Source organism: Rhinoderma darwinii, chromosome 13, assembly GCF_050947455.1.
Source record: "Rhinoderma darwinii isolate aRhiDar2 chromosome 13, aRhiDar2.hap1, whole genome shotgun sequence".
Lineage (NCBI taxonomy): Eukaryota > Metazoa > Chordata > Amphibia > Anura > Rhinodermatidae > Rhinoderma > Rhinoderma darwinii.
This window is the reverse complement of record NC_134699.1, coordinates 53401951-53419036: the sequence shown is the minus strand read 5'-3', so window position 1 is coordinate 53419036 and position 17086 is coordinate 53401951. Positions and strand designations below refer to the sequence as shown.

The window sequence follows — 17086 nt, the reverse complement described above, 5'->3', positions numbered from 1 at the left end:
TATAATAAAATTGGGGATTTCCAATTTTCAAACAGTTGTTAGCTCTGCATTAATATGTGAGATATATGGTGCTGAAAAAAACCCATTCTCATCATTTATACAATATTTTATTAACATTTATTGAGATGCTGACAGTAACCAAACACAATTAATGAGTAGTCTTAGAAAAAGTGAAGCTCGTATTCAGTTTTTACTCAAATGAAAAGAAAAAAAGAACAAAGAATAAAGAACTAGAACGCAGAATTGAATTCCTTCTGCAATTTAAACTGAAGCTTTTGTTCAATTGAATAAATCAGATATGAATTTCAGAAAGATGGGGGAACGATGGAGGAGACAGCCATAAAAAGTTAAAGAATGTCTAAAAGGTAGCATAAAATAATAACAAAAAGATGGCGGAACACTCACAGAATAAACAAAGGATGAAACTTCCAGCTGAATAACAAAATCTGTTTTTGTTTCAGGAACTACTGGAGAAGAAATAATTTCATGGATTTATACTCTTTAATAATATATATTTATATATTATACATATATCGCTCAACATCTTGGTTCATTATGGAATTAACAGAACAACAGCAGCTTTGAATTTTCTTTTTTTTTTATGTTCTTCTTTGCTCAGATGTTCCAGTATGCATGTATGATAAAGCAGTACGAAGGGACTCCCAAAAGTCGTGGAATGAGGATATGGATCCACTCTGAAAGTGTTCAAAGCAACTTTATAGAAAGAAAGCCGTATATATATATATACAAAGGCCAACAAGTCTTTCACTGTGTAGCTTGTAAATTCACAGAAACTGTGCTAGATGTCTCATATTTCGAGACAGATTTTATGGACGTTTTTGAACGTTTGTTCTATTGTTCTCCTTTGTTTTAGATTTTTTTCTCATTTTTATTCTTTTTTTTTTCCCCCCCCCCTTTTTTGCTGCCATACTTTCACGCATGATGGATACAGTTAATGAAGTATATGTCCAAGAAAGTGAATGAGACTGGAGCAAGTTATGTTTATCCTGTGCAGCAGGCTTTCTGCTGACAATCCTCCGGACCTTGACTATTATCTTCACTTGAGAAGCCATTCATTCACTAAAAGAAAAGTAAAGAGAAACATATTAAAACCAGCTAAATGATATGAAGTCATATATGTGGTGTATATAAAGCATGTACTGTATGTGCTGGTATTATAGTATTGTGTTTTTCTTTAGAATAATCGCAACAGAATTGGGTTGGGTTAGATTAGAAAAAAAGTTCCAGGAACAGCGCCACTTTTGTCTTTGTTTGGTATTGTAGCCTCATTCATTTATAAGTGACTAAGTGAATAGTGACGAGCTGCAATACTAGACACAGCCTATGGAGAAGAGTGGCGCGACTATTGGAAAATAAATCCGATCTTTTTTTTTTCTAATCTCAGATAACCCATTTATCAAAAATGATTGTTATGAGTTTTCACTCATCTGTTGTGATTGTTTGCCAAAAAACTATTTCCTTTATGTACACATACCGATCGTATTACTGACCTCTGCTCTACTATATATCTTTACAACCTCTGGAGTAGATCCTTCTGCTCCTCCGCTCTGGGCAGTGTGTGGCTCTGCGCAGACAGGTGCGATGACATCACTACATCGCACTTGCCTGTGTCGAGCCGCTCACAGCTGGAGCTGGCACCACACAGTGAATGCTGGAGCAAGGAGCCGTCAACTCCTTGCTCCAGCATTGGATTCAACTGTGTCTGTATCCTGAGGATGCAGATACAGATGAAACCGGGACACACCACCGCTGGGGGACCGGCCCTGGGCCCCATCTCAGTGGGCCCGAGCCCACCGTCCTCCTGCCCCCCTATTGCTACGCTACTGGGATAAATAGAGAGAAACTGGAACAACACCTGTCACGCATTGCCGCTACCTCCTCTACCTGTGGTGAGACTAATAAACACACCCACTACCGTGATGAAGGAGTCATGATGACAGGTGGGGGGAGCCCAATAATCAGATTCCCACAGGGTATTAAAAAAAAATCTTCCCAATATACAGTTAACTGGTGATGTTTCTTCTTGTCCCCTTCCCAGCCATTGGTTGTGAATGGGAACATTGGAGTATCCATACACGAGTCCGCTGGATACAAATGCAAGGTGTATGTTGTGGTATACATGACATGCCATGATTAAGTACAAGGGATTTGTTTGGAAATGCGTAGGTTTTTGCTTCATCCACCCCTTTGTGCTTATTGCATTTTAAAAGAAATCATAATGAAGTTGGAAGATACTTTTCTTTTACAGCGCTCGATCAAGTTTTCTCTTTTTACCTAATTTAACCATCTGCCGCAACGAGGATCCATGCACAGTCGGAGATCGGACACGGGAACCGGTGAGCTGGAGGATTCATTCCCCCATGTTTTTTTATACTCCTACCTACTTTTACTGCCCTCTATAATTCTCTCCTCATGGGAAAAAAATTACCTCCACAAGTCCTAGAGGCATACATAACTCTAAAACACAAGGAAGGCAAAGATGCTGAACTCTGCAGGAGTTATTGCCCGATATTGCTTGAAATGCAGATCAAATGGTGGGCCAAACTTCTATCCCACAAAATCAGCCACCTTGTGCCTAAAATCATTGTCCCTGAGCAGACAGGTTTCGTCCCTCAAAGAGAGGGAAAATATAACACCCCCAGAGTAATAAATGGCATAAGTTACCCTAGATACCATAAACTCCCATTGGTCCTTGCCAGCACTGATGCAGAGAAGGCCTTTCACAGGGCTAATGGGAAGTTCATGAAACATGCCTTCCTAAAATTCGCTTTCCCTCCCGATTTCATGTAGGTTATTTTCTTCTTATGCAACACCCCTTATGCAAAAATAAGAATTAATGGCACTCACTCATGGAAATTTCATATCGATAATGGAACAAGACAAGGGTGCCCACTCTCCTCTGCTCTCTTTGTACTGGTCATGGCAAACTTTATCTAGAAGATTTGCCAAGACCAACAGATCAGAAGCCTTAAAATTGTCTTCTTTACCCGCACAACGGCTGTCTTCTTTACCCGCACAACGGCTGTATCTGTTGACGATCTTCACTTTTTTTTTAACGAATACCATACAAGCTCTCTCAAGACTACTTTCCATCTCTGACCAATTTAGTAACGTTTCAAGTTTTAAAGCTAATTATAAGAAATTCGGAAGATATCAATATTTAGGATCCGCAGAAGTTGAACCCAGACTCAAAAGGAACTCCCCTTTCCTCTGACCTACTGCTATCAAATACTTCGGAACCTTCGTCACTCCCGACCAAGCACTTCTCTACAAGGTTAATTATATTCCCCTGCTCTCTAAAGTGAAAAGCCTATTAGATAAAATCAACCTTCCATTTGTCTCTTGGATAGGCAGGAAAAACATATGTGCTCCCCCAATTTCTATACCGATTTAAATACTGATGTCTTACAATAATAAGATTTAGTCTAGTTTAGCCTAACGTCCGTTAATTCCAAATGGTGACTTCTCCCTCTCAGACCTACAAACGTTCTATAGGGTCAATCACCTAAACGTAGTCTCCCCTTTGCAACTGCATATAGAGATTGAACTAGCGCTACTGTGCTCAGATAATCTATAGAAATCAGATTTCTCCACTGTAAATCCCACCGATCTGTTCATCGAAGAACAACGTCTACAACTCTTTGGCAAAAAAATTAATACATTTTGTTTTGCCCTCGGCTACAATGCCAATTAGCCTCTTTCTTGCTTTTCTATAAAACCAAGGCATCCGCTCACCTTATAAATGACCGCAATTTATTCAGATCCCAATCAAGAATGTCTTGGTCTCCTCATCCTTACTGGATCACTACATGTTAAACCCTAAACAGAACCTACCGGCTGCTTTCAATAGACACCAACTGGACTTATTTGTCAATGCTTTAAGAATACATTTCCCAATCTTAGGCAATAATTTTGTCTGAAAGCTCAATTTGTACTTCCAAACAATCTCCTCTCTAGGACATATGACAGACATATCTTCTGTAGTGTAGAACGTGCTCAAATATCTTCTTGAATGTGAACTAGAGATCACATTTTTATCCCAGGAGTCTTCATTTATGGCGTCTCGCAATGTGTGAGAATACAGGATTACTCTTTTTGTGCCCTTCTACAGGACTCTGTTGGCATCTCCTCAAAAAGGTTTAATCGCGTTCACCTATTTGGTGGTCGGGTAAACATATTAAGCCCTTCTGGAAGGAATAATTAGATTGATTCACCAAATTTGTGGAACTCCCTTGAAGCTCATCCTGACCGTAGATATCCTCTGGTCACCTTCCATTTACCCTAAGAGGAATGACCTGCCAACTCACATGACCTAGCAAACTTCTCATTCCCTTGAACTGGTGTTTCAAAGACCCATCATCAATTGAAATGAAAAGTTCCTCACCCTTTGGCAACCATGGCACTGAAGACTGAAACGAGATTGGATGACCTCTCATGTTTACTTGGCGCAAGTTGACTGACCTATATGCATATTTCGACCTATAGAATACTGCATCTATTTTGATCAACTGCCTACCCCTATGGAGCTCAGGACTTCCTCTCTCCCAGTCCTTTCCCTCCTTATCTCCTTCCCCCAAGGAAGAACTCTGTTATTCGTATTCTGTATTACCAATTAAATGCTTTCATTAATACCCCTGTGGGTCTGCAAACCATACATTAACCTCTCTGTGATTATTGCTGTTTTTTCGCTGGACTTCTGTTTTCGCTTTTTCATTTCTCAATAAAAAGATATTTGATAAACAAAAATCGAAACATTTTTTAACATAAAAACTTGATTTAAAAATTAAAACACTTTCTGATGACACATTCCCTTTAAGCTGACCATAAACTAGTAAGTTTTCAAACAGATTTTGTCATCCAAAAAGGCTGATTTAGACCATTATCGGCCAACCGTAGATTGATATCTGTGGAAAAGTTGATCTGCCATGTTGGATTTTATTGTTGGGTGGGGTCTTCAAAAGTTGATCATGCCAAATGACAGATCTGCATTTGATCAATAAAAGTCCAGACCAGGCCACAGATCCAGACAGAGATCAATCAGTGATTTGTCATTCTGGAGTTATCGTCCAGAATGACAACCTTCAGATAATGGTCGTCTGAAATCCCTTACGTATGGCCAGCTTACATTTCTTCTTACATTTAAAAGAAGAAGAATGAATTATGAATTTATACATCAGAATGTTAAAACCTTTCACATTGTGTATTGAGAATGGGGTAGAAATCAAATTATAGTACTTTTTTTTTACATTTTTTTAAATTCTTTTTATGCTTTAACTACATATGTATAGCAATTCTGAGGCAAACCCAGAAAACCGCCATTTAACAGCATAACTTTTTAATGCACACAGCTAGTAACATAAACCCACATTTATAACAATATTATACAAATTCCCAATAGTTTCCTTTTCAAATCTAAAAAATGAGAGCATGATGAAAAAAGAAAAATTATGCTCCTCCATTATGTTTCTTTTTAAACCTTTAGGAATTACATTTGCTGAGCCCCACGGTATTATCTGCTGGAGAACCAAACACATTATATCAATAGCTCTTTTCAATAATAAAAGCAAAATGGTATAATACAATAAGACCCATTTACAAGAAGAAACCGCAACACAAAACAGAAGCCCTTAAAAACTCTGCGTGAATGAAAAGCAATTTAGGTCATTGGGAGCCTTTTAATGAATGTTTTTATCATTACTATTGATACAAATTCATTTATTATTCCATTATCTGTCATTTTAAATCCCCGGATAATGTTCAAAATGTTCAATGAAGTCATGTAAGAAATGAAAAAATAAAAACAAGACTTCCATTTGTATAGGAGCCATGGCGGATAAAATGGATCTGTTATGATTCATTTTCCTAATGGATCCTGACACATCTCATTAACTTATAAGGATCAGTCAGGTTTTGGCTTTTCGTACTGGGTAGAATATATAGAATGAAATGGTTGAAATGCGTGGCAAGTATTTTTAATAGAGTCTGAGTTGAGAGACATCCCATTGGTTCTTCTTTCTCCGTTGCCTTGTGTCTTCCATCCAACATGGCCACCGCTGTCTCAGACTTGCACAAGAAGCGTAGTCTGCATGTCTGAGACATTCCCCTCCTCCTTTACTTCTGAAGTGTCAGTGGCGATGGACCAGTGCTGATGTCGTCAGTGCTGGTCCATTACAGGGCAGTGAAGGAGGGTGTGTGTCTCAGACATGCAGACTACGCTCCCTGTGCAAGTCTAAGACAGCGGCGGCCATGTTGGATGGAAGACAACAGGTACCGAGGATGAGACAACGGAGAGAGAAGAACCAACTAGGTAAGTCATTCTACTATCGCTAGTTTATTTTTTAGTGGGGACTGGAGGGTCGCTTTAAGTGCCTTGAAGCAGCGGTCTCCAACCTTTTTTGCACCAAGGACCAGATTCATGCAAGAAATATTTTCCAGGGACCAGCAGTGGGGGTTAAGGGTCAGTTGACACGTTGTGTAAATACCACAGAAAATCCGCAGCATAATACAGTAGCAGCAAAGTGGATGAGATAAAACAAAACAGACCCGCAGCATGTCAATTGTATTTGCCTAAACGCTGCTTATTGCTTGCGGGTTTTCCCCATTGAATTCAATGGGGAGGTAAACCCCACAATAAATATAATTTCTTACGTTTATTGTGACGGAATCGCAGCGATTCCACCGCAAAAACTTAACTCCGAAAAAATAAAAACTTATACTTACCCAGAAGTCTGTGTTCTTCCTCCAGGCCGGCCTCCTGGGATGACATTTCATCCCATGTGACCACAGCAGCGGCGGTCACATGGGATGAAGCATCCCAGGAGGCCGGCCTGGATGACCTCAGAGGGCCGGCCTTCTAGGAAAACGTTTCATGTGACCGCCGCTGCAGCGGTCTCCTGGGATGAAACGTCATCCCAGGAGGCTGGCTAAAATGCACAGCAGTTTTCCGCACTGGACGTTCCGGGTGAAAAACTGTACCACAGTTTGGTGCAGTTTTTGCCCAGAATTCCCTGTGGCCACGGATACCAGATACCGCGGCCCCGTACCAAATGATCCGCGGCCCGATATTGGTCCGCGGCCCAGTGGTTGGGGATCACTGCCTTTAAGGAAAGTCTTGTGATGTATTTTTAAAGGAAATCAAGGGACCGGTTGGAGTTTTACCATTCTGATCCTTTCATTTGGCACCAGAGGTATATAAAAGCCTGTTGTTTCTATCCAATGTCTATGCTTCGCTTTAGTCATATGGAGCGCCAGTGCTTCTGACATATCACGAAACATATACAACCATTTATGTACCACAGGAGACCAGGGAACATGGACCCAAAAGACTGGTCCACAGTTTTCCAATGCTGTACTTTATTAAATATCTTCTACATATAAAGTATCCAGAGTAATTTGCTGCTAAGTTTTATAGAAAGAACTATGTATATAAGATGAGGGACCAGGAATATGTATTTATTACCTATTCTATTTATAGATGGCCTTCCCAATATTAACCATCAAGGTGAATAAGAAAAGATCTTACCTTTATATTGTAGTTTCTGTGCCCTGTTGTTTGGACAGTCTCTCCCCTGTAAACTGAAATTGATATTAGTTCTGATGCAGCGGTTGTTCAGGGGTTGGACTGGTCTGAAGTTGTCACTCATGCTTGAAAATATCTGGGATGGCTGATTTTGGCTTAATAGTCTTAATGAATGCATCTAAAAAAAGAAAACAAGAATGGATTTAGAAGTTTTGCAAAATTGACTGTAATTATGATACTACCGGTATCCAAAAATTTTAAATATAGGCAAGAGTAAAAAAAAAACATTGAATCTCGGAGTACTACACATAGTTTAATGTACGGAAAGGATGTCTATGATGTCCTGTCATAAACCAAATTGAGTCCAGTCCTAAGCCAGACTATAACATTGCCTATGGTCGAGACCAGGCCTAACCATACATAAATTATTTTTTTTGCTGCTTATCTAGCGCCAACATATTCTGCAGTGCTGTACAGAGATTGTTATCACTCACATGTCCCTGTCCCCAGTAGGGGCTCGCAATATAATTTCCTAATTTCAGACACATACATTGGAGCTAATTTCATAGAAAGCCAATAATCCTATCGATATGTTTTTTGGGAGGAAACCAGCATGCATTATGGGGTCTGCTTTTTGTGAAGTGTAAGGTGAACTCACTGATCTTCTCTCTCTACTTCTGTGTTGAAGCCAGCAGGAGAACAGTCTGGTTGCCTAACATCGAGCTCTACTGGTCCCCACTTTTAGGCCTACTTCTAGATTACGATCTATTTTTTGACCTGTGGTCAAAACTTTTTTTTATTCGTTAACTGTTATGGAAGAATAGTATTTGAAGATTTTACCCATGAAGTTTTAAGAAAGCGTATCCATAGAAATAGATACACTGTGATGGTAGAACTGTATAGAGGTCTTCAAAATTCAGGTTCAGTTCTGACAAATGTACATTTTTGTGAAAAAGTAGATCAACTCCTAGTGGAAATGAGATGATAAAGGTCATTCTCAATTTCTCTTATGGCTCTGTGCCATCTGCAGGGGAATGTTATATAACTTCTTTATGAGATGCACTTTCCAGCAGCTGTTGTGCTTTGGAGGCACTAAACCAGTGCATTGGAGCCAGTCTACCTCCTTCAGATTTGAACAAAAATTAAATAACTCATCGAGTAACCCAATGTTCCCAGTGCTAAGGCAGACATAAACACTTTGACTTTTTGATTTTTATTCTTTTCCATAGGTAGGGCTTAGTACAGAACTCATTTTCTTTCCATGTGGTATGGGAGCCACACAGGTAATTTGCAATAATTAAAATGACCCACCGGTCCCAGGACAAAATTATGAATGTGATGGGGTATATGGAGTAATATTACCTGTGTACTCCAGTTGTTCCCCCTCGGTCATGTATCCGGCGGTTTAGGGTCCCCTGTGTGTTGTCTCAAAATGACCACAGCACTTCTAAGATCGAGTCTAAGACACTCCCTCTGTTCATGGATTGGACAGAAATGCTCACATGAACAGCTCTAGCCATTCCGCGAACAGAGGGAGTGTCTCTGACTTGTAGTCTAAGAAGCAATGCAGCCATTTTGGCACAACACAGAGGGGACCCTAAAACGGCGGATCCACGGCAGAGGGGCGCAACTGGAGGGCATCAGATATTATTACTCCATATACGCCATTATATTTAAAATGTTGTCCCGGGACCGGAGGGTCGCTTTAAATTTACACCTTCCTAAAACATTTGAAGAAAACTTTATCTTATTAAGTACCCAATCTTGTTGTTGCTACCTCATGTTCAATTTTTATAATTGCTGTGTAAGCGATCTAAACATCAACTGCACTGTAGGTGAAGCCTTTTTGAGACGACCACCCAAAATTGCAGTGGCAAATGGTCCAATGGAGAGAAGGTCCTCTTAAAGGATAGGGCAATGTGATATGATATAAGGGATCTAAAAATTTGTAATTGTAAAAGCTAGTCTACATTAGGAGTGTTCTCTCAAAGAAAAGACCAATATACATAAGATAAGTATCTGTCATGCATCGGGGGTGGCTTCACAAAGAAGGACATTTGGAGAGGTTTCATTGGATTTTATTTAAAAAAAACAATATGTTAAAATAACAATGTTGAAATGTCCTATCACAATGATGGAAACATCAAACACTCAAACCTGCTTCATAAAAAATGGAGACACAAAAATTCTTCAAAAACTTGTTTAATTAAAATCGCCACTCCTCTTTAGTGATAACAGCTGGAGCTGAGGGGTTAGGTAGTCCCAGAAGTAGGACCAGCACTGAATAAACTCATTATCAGGGACCTGTCAGGAGAAAACAGCACCGTAATTTCAGCCGTAATGGCATGTGCAGGCGTCTTTTGCTGCGTCCATTACGGACGTAATTGGAGCTGGTTTTCCATGGAGTCCATTTACGTCTGAAGAAGTGACAGGCACTTCTTTGATGCGGGCGTCTTTTTTACGCGCCGCCTTTTGACAGCGGCGCGTAAAAAAAAATGACCGTCGGCACAGAACATCGTAAAGCCCATTCAAATGAATGGGCAGATGTTTGCCGACGCTTTTGAGCCGCATTTTCGGACGTAATTCGGGGCTAAAATGCCCGAATTACGTCCGTAAATAGGCCGTGTGAACCCAGCCAAACACTCATGCGAGAGAAGTTAATCACATAGTATCATATCATCTAAATACACAGAAAGTCAAACAATATCTAAACTAGAGTACATGATAATCCTAGGTTTAATGAGGGGACAAATAACAATTAAAATTGTTGCCCAGGCATGGGGCGGTTTTTCATGAGGGTTCGACACCTAGACCCCGCACCGATTGGCTGTACAATATCAGACACAGCCTATGGACCAGAATTGTGATGTTTCTGGGCAGAACAGAAAGCATACAGAATACAAAGCAGCTGTATCTCAAAAAGTAAAAATAATTTTTAATAAGTATTTCGAAAGTCATTTTTATTTTAAAAAAACAACAACAATTTCATAGGTGTACTTAAATTACTTCTTGTAACTCTAGGGCTTCGTCTGTAGGTAAGGACATTGACCAGTGTGTGTAGTCTTTTAAAATCATTAAAGCTCCTCCTGAAACATTGAATTCCTCATGCGCCATATAACTCCGAACAGTACATCATTTCTGAGCAGGTAATTATACTAAATCTATAATAACCCACATAAAAACAGTTCCCTTGGCAATATCTACATTTGGTGGCTCTAAAAGCGAAGGTAGTTTTGCCGCTGTGGATGATTACTCTGGAAAAGTATATATTGAGGGTTCAGTAGCTAGATAGTCCACTTGTCAGCACTATGGTACTTTATTCAGATATTATGCTTTCAGAGAAACATACATAGCCTTATAAAAGATTTCCAATTTGCAGTTCATTAAGTTTTATGTGTCCGTTGATGTTTATTGGGCCCGAATGACCAGTTCGGCTCTGTGACAAGCCTCATCCAGTCTGTAATTTCTACTAGGTAACCACCATTCTTCTTACTTCCCTACAAGAATTTTTCAATTTGCCGGTAAACAATTTTCCGTTGGTTCCTTTCCGTGTGTCAGCCATTAGGTGACTATTAGTGAAAAATTGGATGACTGAAATAATTTTTTCATTGGTAAGTAAACAATAAAGTCTTACATCTTCTAATTGGTACATTATTATGTCCTCTCCTTGTTACTTTCTAGGCATTTTTGTCCAATGTCCCATTAATAGGATATGCCATAACATTCGGATCGCTGGCGGTCCGACCTATGGGATCCCCGTCGATCTGGAGAACGAAGGTACCAAGGCTTTTCTCCTACACCATTGCACCCTTGGCCACCCACAATGCCTGGAATTGCAACACAGCCCGCGTTGAACCTTCATGGATCAGTAAGTGATGGCATATCCTAGCTTTGCCATCACTTATTAGGGTGGGAAACCCCTTTAAACTTTTCTTCTGTATTTTAGGATGTTAGTGCATGCACTAGCTCAAGATCTACAAAACTCAAAATGAAGGGGTTGTCAATTTTTCTTTACTCATTTATAGAATAGGGAATCATACCGTTTTCTAATATACATGTATTAGAAATTCTGCTCACATACATTTATTATAGTGCATTAGACCCATGTCACAGTAGAATGGTATAGCCCACAGATTAGTCCTGTGTAATGCATCCACAGGTTAACTGAATCTGAAAAACATAGCGTCATGTGAACCGCACGCATACACACACACACACACGCACACGCGCACGTACACGCACGCACACGCACTGGGGCAACAAAGAGGTCACATCCATGGGCTATGTGAATATGACTAATGTTAGAAGAATGATAAACAACTAGTGCCTCTAGATGATTTATAAAATGGCTGCCTGTCTCTATGAGATGTTGTCATGTTGTTAATAAAGTTCAATAATAATAAAAAAAGATACACAACACACAGAGTAGACATGGAGAAGAATGTAAGGCCTCATGCACACAAAAGTTTTTTTTTTCCTTCCGTAAATACTGGCGTAAATACGGGTACTTTGACAGACATATTTGACCCGTATTCCCCCAGTATTTACGGACCCGTTTTCTCTGCAAAATTGCATTGCACTAATCGGCAGCCCCTTCTCCCTATCAGTGGTGGATTGAGAGAAGGGGCAGCCATTTTGGGCAGAGTTTCCGCAGCGGAATGCAGCGATTGTAAGTAAAAGAAGTTCATACATACCCCGGCCAATGTCTTGGTGACGCCTCCCTCTTTTGACATCCAGTCCGACCTCCCTGGATGACGCGGCAGTCCATGTGACCACTGCAGCCTGTGTTTGGCCTGTGATTGGCTGCAGCGGTCACATGGGATGAAAAGTAATCCCGGGAGGCCGGACTGGAGGAAGAAGCAGGTAAGTTAACTTTTAATACTATTAACTCCAGCGGTAGTCACTGTCCCAGGTGCTGAAAGAGTTACTGCCGATCAGTTAACTCTTTCAGCACCCTGGACAGTGACTATCCCGACGTCGCCTAGCAACGCTCCCATAATTACGGGTGCACACACGTAGCCACCCGTAATTACGGGAGCCCCATAGACTTCTATGGGTCTGCCTGTGCTATAATTACGGCCTGAAATAGGACATGTTCCATATTTTTCAACGGCCCGGGCACCTTCCCGTAAGCAAACGGGAAAGTATCCGTGGCCAATAGAAGTCAATGGGCCTGTAATTACGGGCCGTAATTACAGCACGTAATTACGGGTGTTTTTATGTTCATGTGCATGGGGCCTAAGAGCTGCGCCTAACAGACATGATGATGAGATGTTGTTGTATGTAGAAATACTTTATAATTTCTGCTCCTCCATAATACATTACTCACCTGTTATATGCCTGGATAGTGTTACCTGAATGCCAAGGGTCACATGATGTGGGTCACATGACTGACGCCATCTTTAGTCCATTTTTATTCTATGGGTGCATTTCTATGGACTAATCTATGGGCTATACCATTATTATTTTTTAGACAGAGGCAACTACACTGATATAAGAAAGGTATGTGAGCAGAATTTTTAATAAGTATATATTAGAAATCTGTATGATATCCTATTCTATAAATAAATTAATGAAAAAAATAAAAAGTGGACAACCCCTTTAAGTTTTTAGAATTAATAGCATTATCTCATCTCTGAATTGTATAAAGTAGTTTATATGTGTACTGTAAGCAATGTGAGATATAGATATAGGCATGCCTAGGTACATAGAGGAAAACTAAGCAGTAATTACAAAAACATCTTTCACACATCACATGGTTTATGATCAAGTGGATGGCTGATCAAACATGTGCGGACTTAGTGGTTACCTCCGATCGAACATTCCAGAAATGACAACATGAGATGCTACATAGTGTCACTAATGCCCTAGGAGTATGGATCTTGCCAATAGTAGGTTTAACGGAGTTGTCTAAACTGGACACCATTATTCAGAATGTAACCGGCCTAGGAGAAGGGGAAGATATAGGTCGCCCCACGTATCCACTGTATAGATGTCTGCAGAGGTATCGTAGTATTACATTGCGCCCATTTGAATGAATGGCCGTGTCAAGTCCTCCAGAGTAGGAGCTGCTCTTTCTACAAATAGAGTCCGCAAAACTTCTTTAAGGCCCCATGCACACGGCAGTGCCCATAATCATGGTCCGTGATTATATGCACGGATGGCCGCTGGCGACCCGCATTTTCGGCATGTGCTGCCACACAAATTATGGGAGCACGGTCCTTAAAAGGCAAAAGATACATGTCCTATATTTTGCGGAGGCTTTCTACGACCCGGACACCTTCCTGTAAATATACTCGAGGGTGTCCGTGGTCAATAGAAATTAATGGGTCCATAATTGCAGACACGGAACGTAATTACGGCCCACAATTTACGGACGAATTCTACAGTGGTGTGCATGGGGCCTTAGGGAATATATAGCATATAAAGTTAATAGTATAAAAGAGTAAGGCCTCATGCACATGACCGTAAAGGTTTTTAGGACATGTTCTATATTTTTTACGGATCATTTCTACGGCCCGGACACGCATCTGTAAATATACGGAAAGGTGTCAGTGGTCTGCAATAAATGGGTCCGCAATTTCATTCGTAAACACCTGACCTGTAATTACAGGTGAAAACTACGGTCGTGTACATGAGGCCTTACACAATTATTGGCGCCATTCATGGACAGCAGTGACAAGGAACAGGGTAGTCATTTTTTTCATAGTTGTGGGCCAAGGTGCCAGTCTTTTTTGAAAATCTAACAATGGTCCTAAATACTAAACACATATCCGTATTATAAGGATTATATATAGAAAACACAGAGATCTATTAGGGTATGTTCACATGCCCTATTTACGGACATAATTCAGGCGTTTTACGCCTGGAATTATGCCCGAAAAAATGACTCCAAACCGTCTGCAAACATCTGCCCATTGAATTCAATGGGTCTTACGGTGTTCTGTGCAGACAGGCTTTTTTTTACGCGCCGCTGTCAAAAGACGGCACATAAAAAGACGGCCGCCTCAAAGAAGTGCATGTCACTTCTTGGGACGTAATTGGAGCCGTTTTTCATTGACTTCAATGAAAACCAGCTCCAATTACGTCCGTAAAAGACTCCGTGAAAAACGCGCGCAGTTGTCAAAACGTCTGAAATTCAGGAGCTGTTTTCGCCTGAAAACAGCTCCGTAATTTCAGACGTAATTCGTATTGCCATGTGAACATACCCTTACTATGAACCCATTTACCATCATGTTTTCTTTATATTATTGTTTTAGAGAAGTTATAGATATAAAATGTGGATTTCTTTCTAGGATTTTCCATCATGAACGCCTGCTTTCATTTTATAGCTGAAATGTTTCACTTGTGATGTTTTTGTTTTTTCTTTTTCATTTATTTTGCCTGATAATGTTGGTAAAACGAAATCCAGATGTTTACACAAATTTGAATTTACACAATACAGCTGCTAGCAATTATTTCACCCTGACAACACGAACGACTCGGTGCATAAAATTATATATGTATACTGTGTATACAACCAGGTGCCATCAATATATATTTTTTCTATTTGATTATTTACCTTGCACTAAGTCATTTATTTTTTAGCTTACATTTTCCAGACAGCTGTGTTGAATTTCAATGATATTTGTTGTGCATAAATGTTTATGTGAGCCAATAGAATTTGTATTTCTAATTTCTTAGCATTTCATACAGCCAGGTTGGCTTGAATTAATTTGTTGTACTTTTATATTAATTTTATTATTGTTCAGTTTGATCAAGGATGCTTTATTGACTTGTTTTTATTTGATTATGTAATTTGTAAAATTGGCTTATTCTTAATGTTATTATAATTCAGTGTAGAAATGCAGGTTCAATTTAGGAGGACTGTATCATTTCGTAGAAATCTGAAGCCAAATTGTATGTTTGTTAAAATTTAACGAGTAAACTGTCCTTTAAAGCAAATTTCAAGCTGAAATTTACAACGCTCAAAAACGCACGGTTTATCCAACAATCTATTATATATTTTAATCATGTTTAGATTTACAAGCAAAACAGAAAAGAGAAATTGTTCATAGCACGATATTTAAATAAATCATTCCTGATCCCGAAAGCTACCATCTTCAATATGGCTAAATTTCTACTGGAGTATATCTTAAAGGGTTTCCAGTATTAGAAAAACAGCTGTTTTTTTTCCAAAAACAGCGGCACAACTGTCAAGAGGTTGTGTGCGGTATTGCAGCTCAGCCCCATTCTCATAGTGGAGTTCAGCTGCAATACCAGACTCAAACCAGACTATTTCTGGAATAAAACAGCCATGTTTTTCTAATAGTTGCCAACCTCTTTAAAACTTATTTTCAGGTTTGTTTTTTTCAATTTTTTTAAGAAGTTCTAAGCTTCAGAAAGCATAATAAAATCGTATAGTTTTATTTAAAATTGCAAACCTCTCGTTATTATTATCGCTATTTTCTGTCTAATAGCTCAATCCATTGAAATGTAACCTCGAGAACTAATCCCATCAGGCACAAAGATGTCTCTATAAGAGTAGAGGGCCCATGGGCTCGTCCCCATGCATTGCTCCTTGTAAAAGAAGGAAACTAGCGCCGATCAACGATCTATCTGATCGGCGGACGTTTACACGACCCATGCCCATAAAAGGACCATAACCTAGATCACTGACAAAATTCAAGAAAGAAAAAACAAAGGCGGGAGGTGAGATCCGGGAAATGATTGAATGTAATTGCTGGGCTGAACTTGCCCGCCACAGTGCTTAAGGATCTTCTGATGGGCCCATGCGCTGAAACAATAATGGGGCCAAAAGGTGCAACAAAAAAAAAAGAATGCATTTGGAGATGACTTTGGAGCCAAACATATATTCTGACTAAATTAAAAGTAGACAGGCACATCGCCCAATTTCCAGAAGTCCCAGAAGAATATTCATAAAATATGGCCATATTTAGATTAAGGGTAGAAATACTCTTTGATGTGTCTCAATCATAAAGACGATGATCCACATAGAGCAAAACCCATTCAGTTTTTAAAATAATGTTTTCACTTTAGCTATAATAAAATTATCATTATTTCTCCAACAGTGTCCACTTTGGACAATCAATCTTCTGACAAGGGTCCATTGATAATAAACTGATTACAGGGTGTTACACTGCTGGGACCCTCTGTAATGTGTGGGAGAACCCGGCAGCAAGTGTTTAATATCACTGCTCTGCGAGACACAACACAAAATAACGCATTACCTAGTTATCACTGAAATCAATGGATTGTTCGAGCAATGTATAGATGTGCTGGGTCATTTAGAGCGAGAGACATTTTTAGCCACTCTCTTTGTAGATGCGGGTCTTGGGTGGGTGACCCCCTTTTTTAACTCGGTATTCCTTAAAGGGGTTATGTGGGGACCGAAAATTATTAACAGTGTACTCCCTGCAGTATGTGAGTGCACTCGCTAATATACATTCCGGACCCCCGTCGCGCTGATTGAGATTTTCATCATTTTTTACTGCACTGGTGGGGAACCGGAAGTCTAGTGGCACAGTGTTTCTTCTTGATGATATG

General features: G+C 39.8%; 1 protein-coding gene across 2 annotated transcripts in view; it reads right to left on the bottom strand.

Annotated features, from left to right (window-relative positions):
* Positions 1-909: 909 nt before the first annotated feature.
* Positions 910-17086, bottom strand: part of CA10 (carbonic anhydrase 10) — a 179601-nt gene continuing 163424 nt past the window's right edge. For both annotated transcript variants that reach the window (XM_075845439.1, XM_075845440.1), the window contains 2 exons: positions 7544-7718; positions 910-1080 (listed from right to left, as the gene is read on the bottom strand). In XM_075845439.1, coding sequence (XP_075701554.1) covers positions 1058-1080; positions 7544-7718 — 198 coding nt within the window. In that variant the 3' untranslated portion in view covers positions 910-1057. The remainder of the gene's footprint in view (positions 1081-7543; positions 7719-17086) is intronic.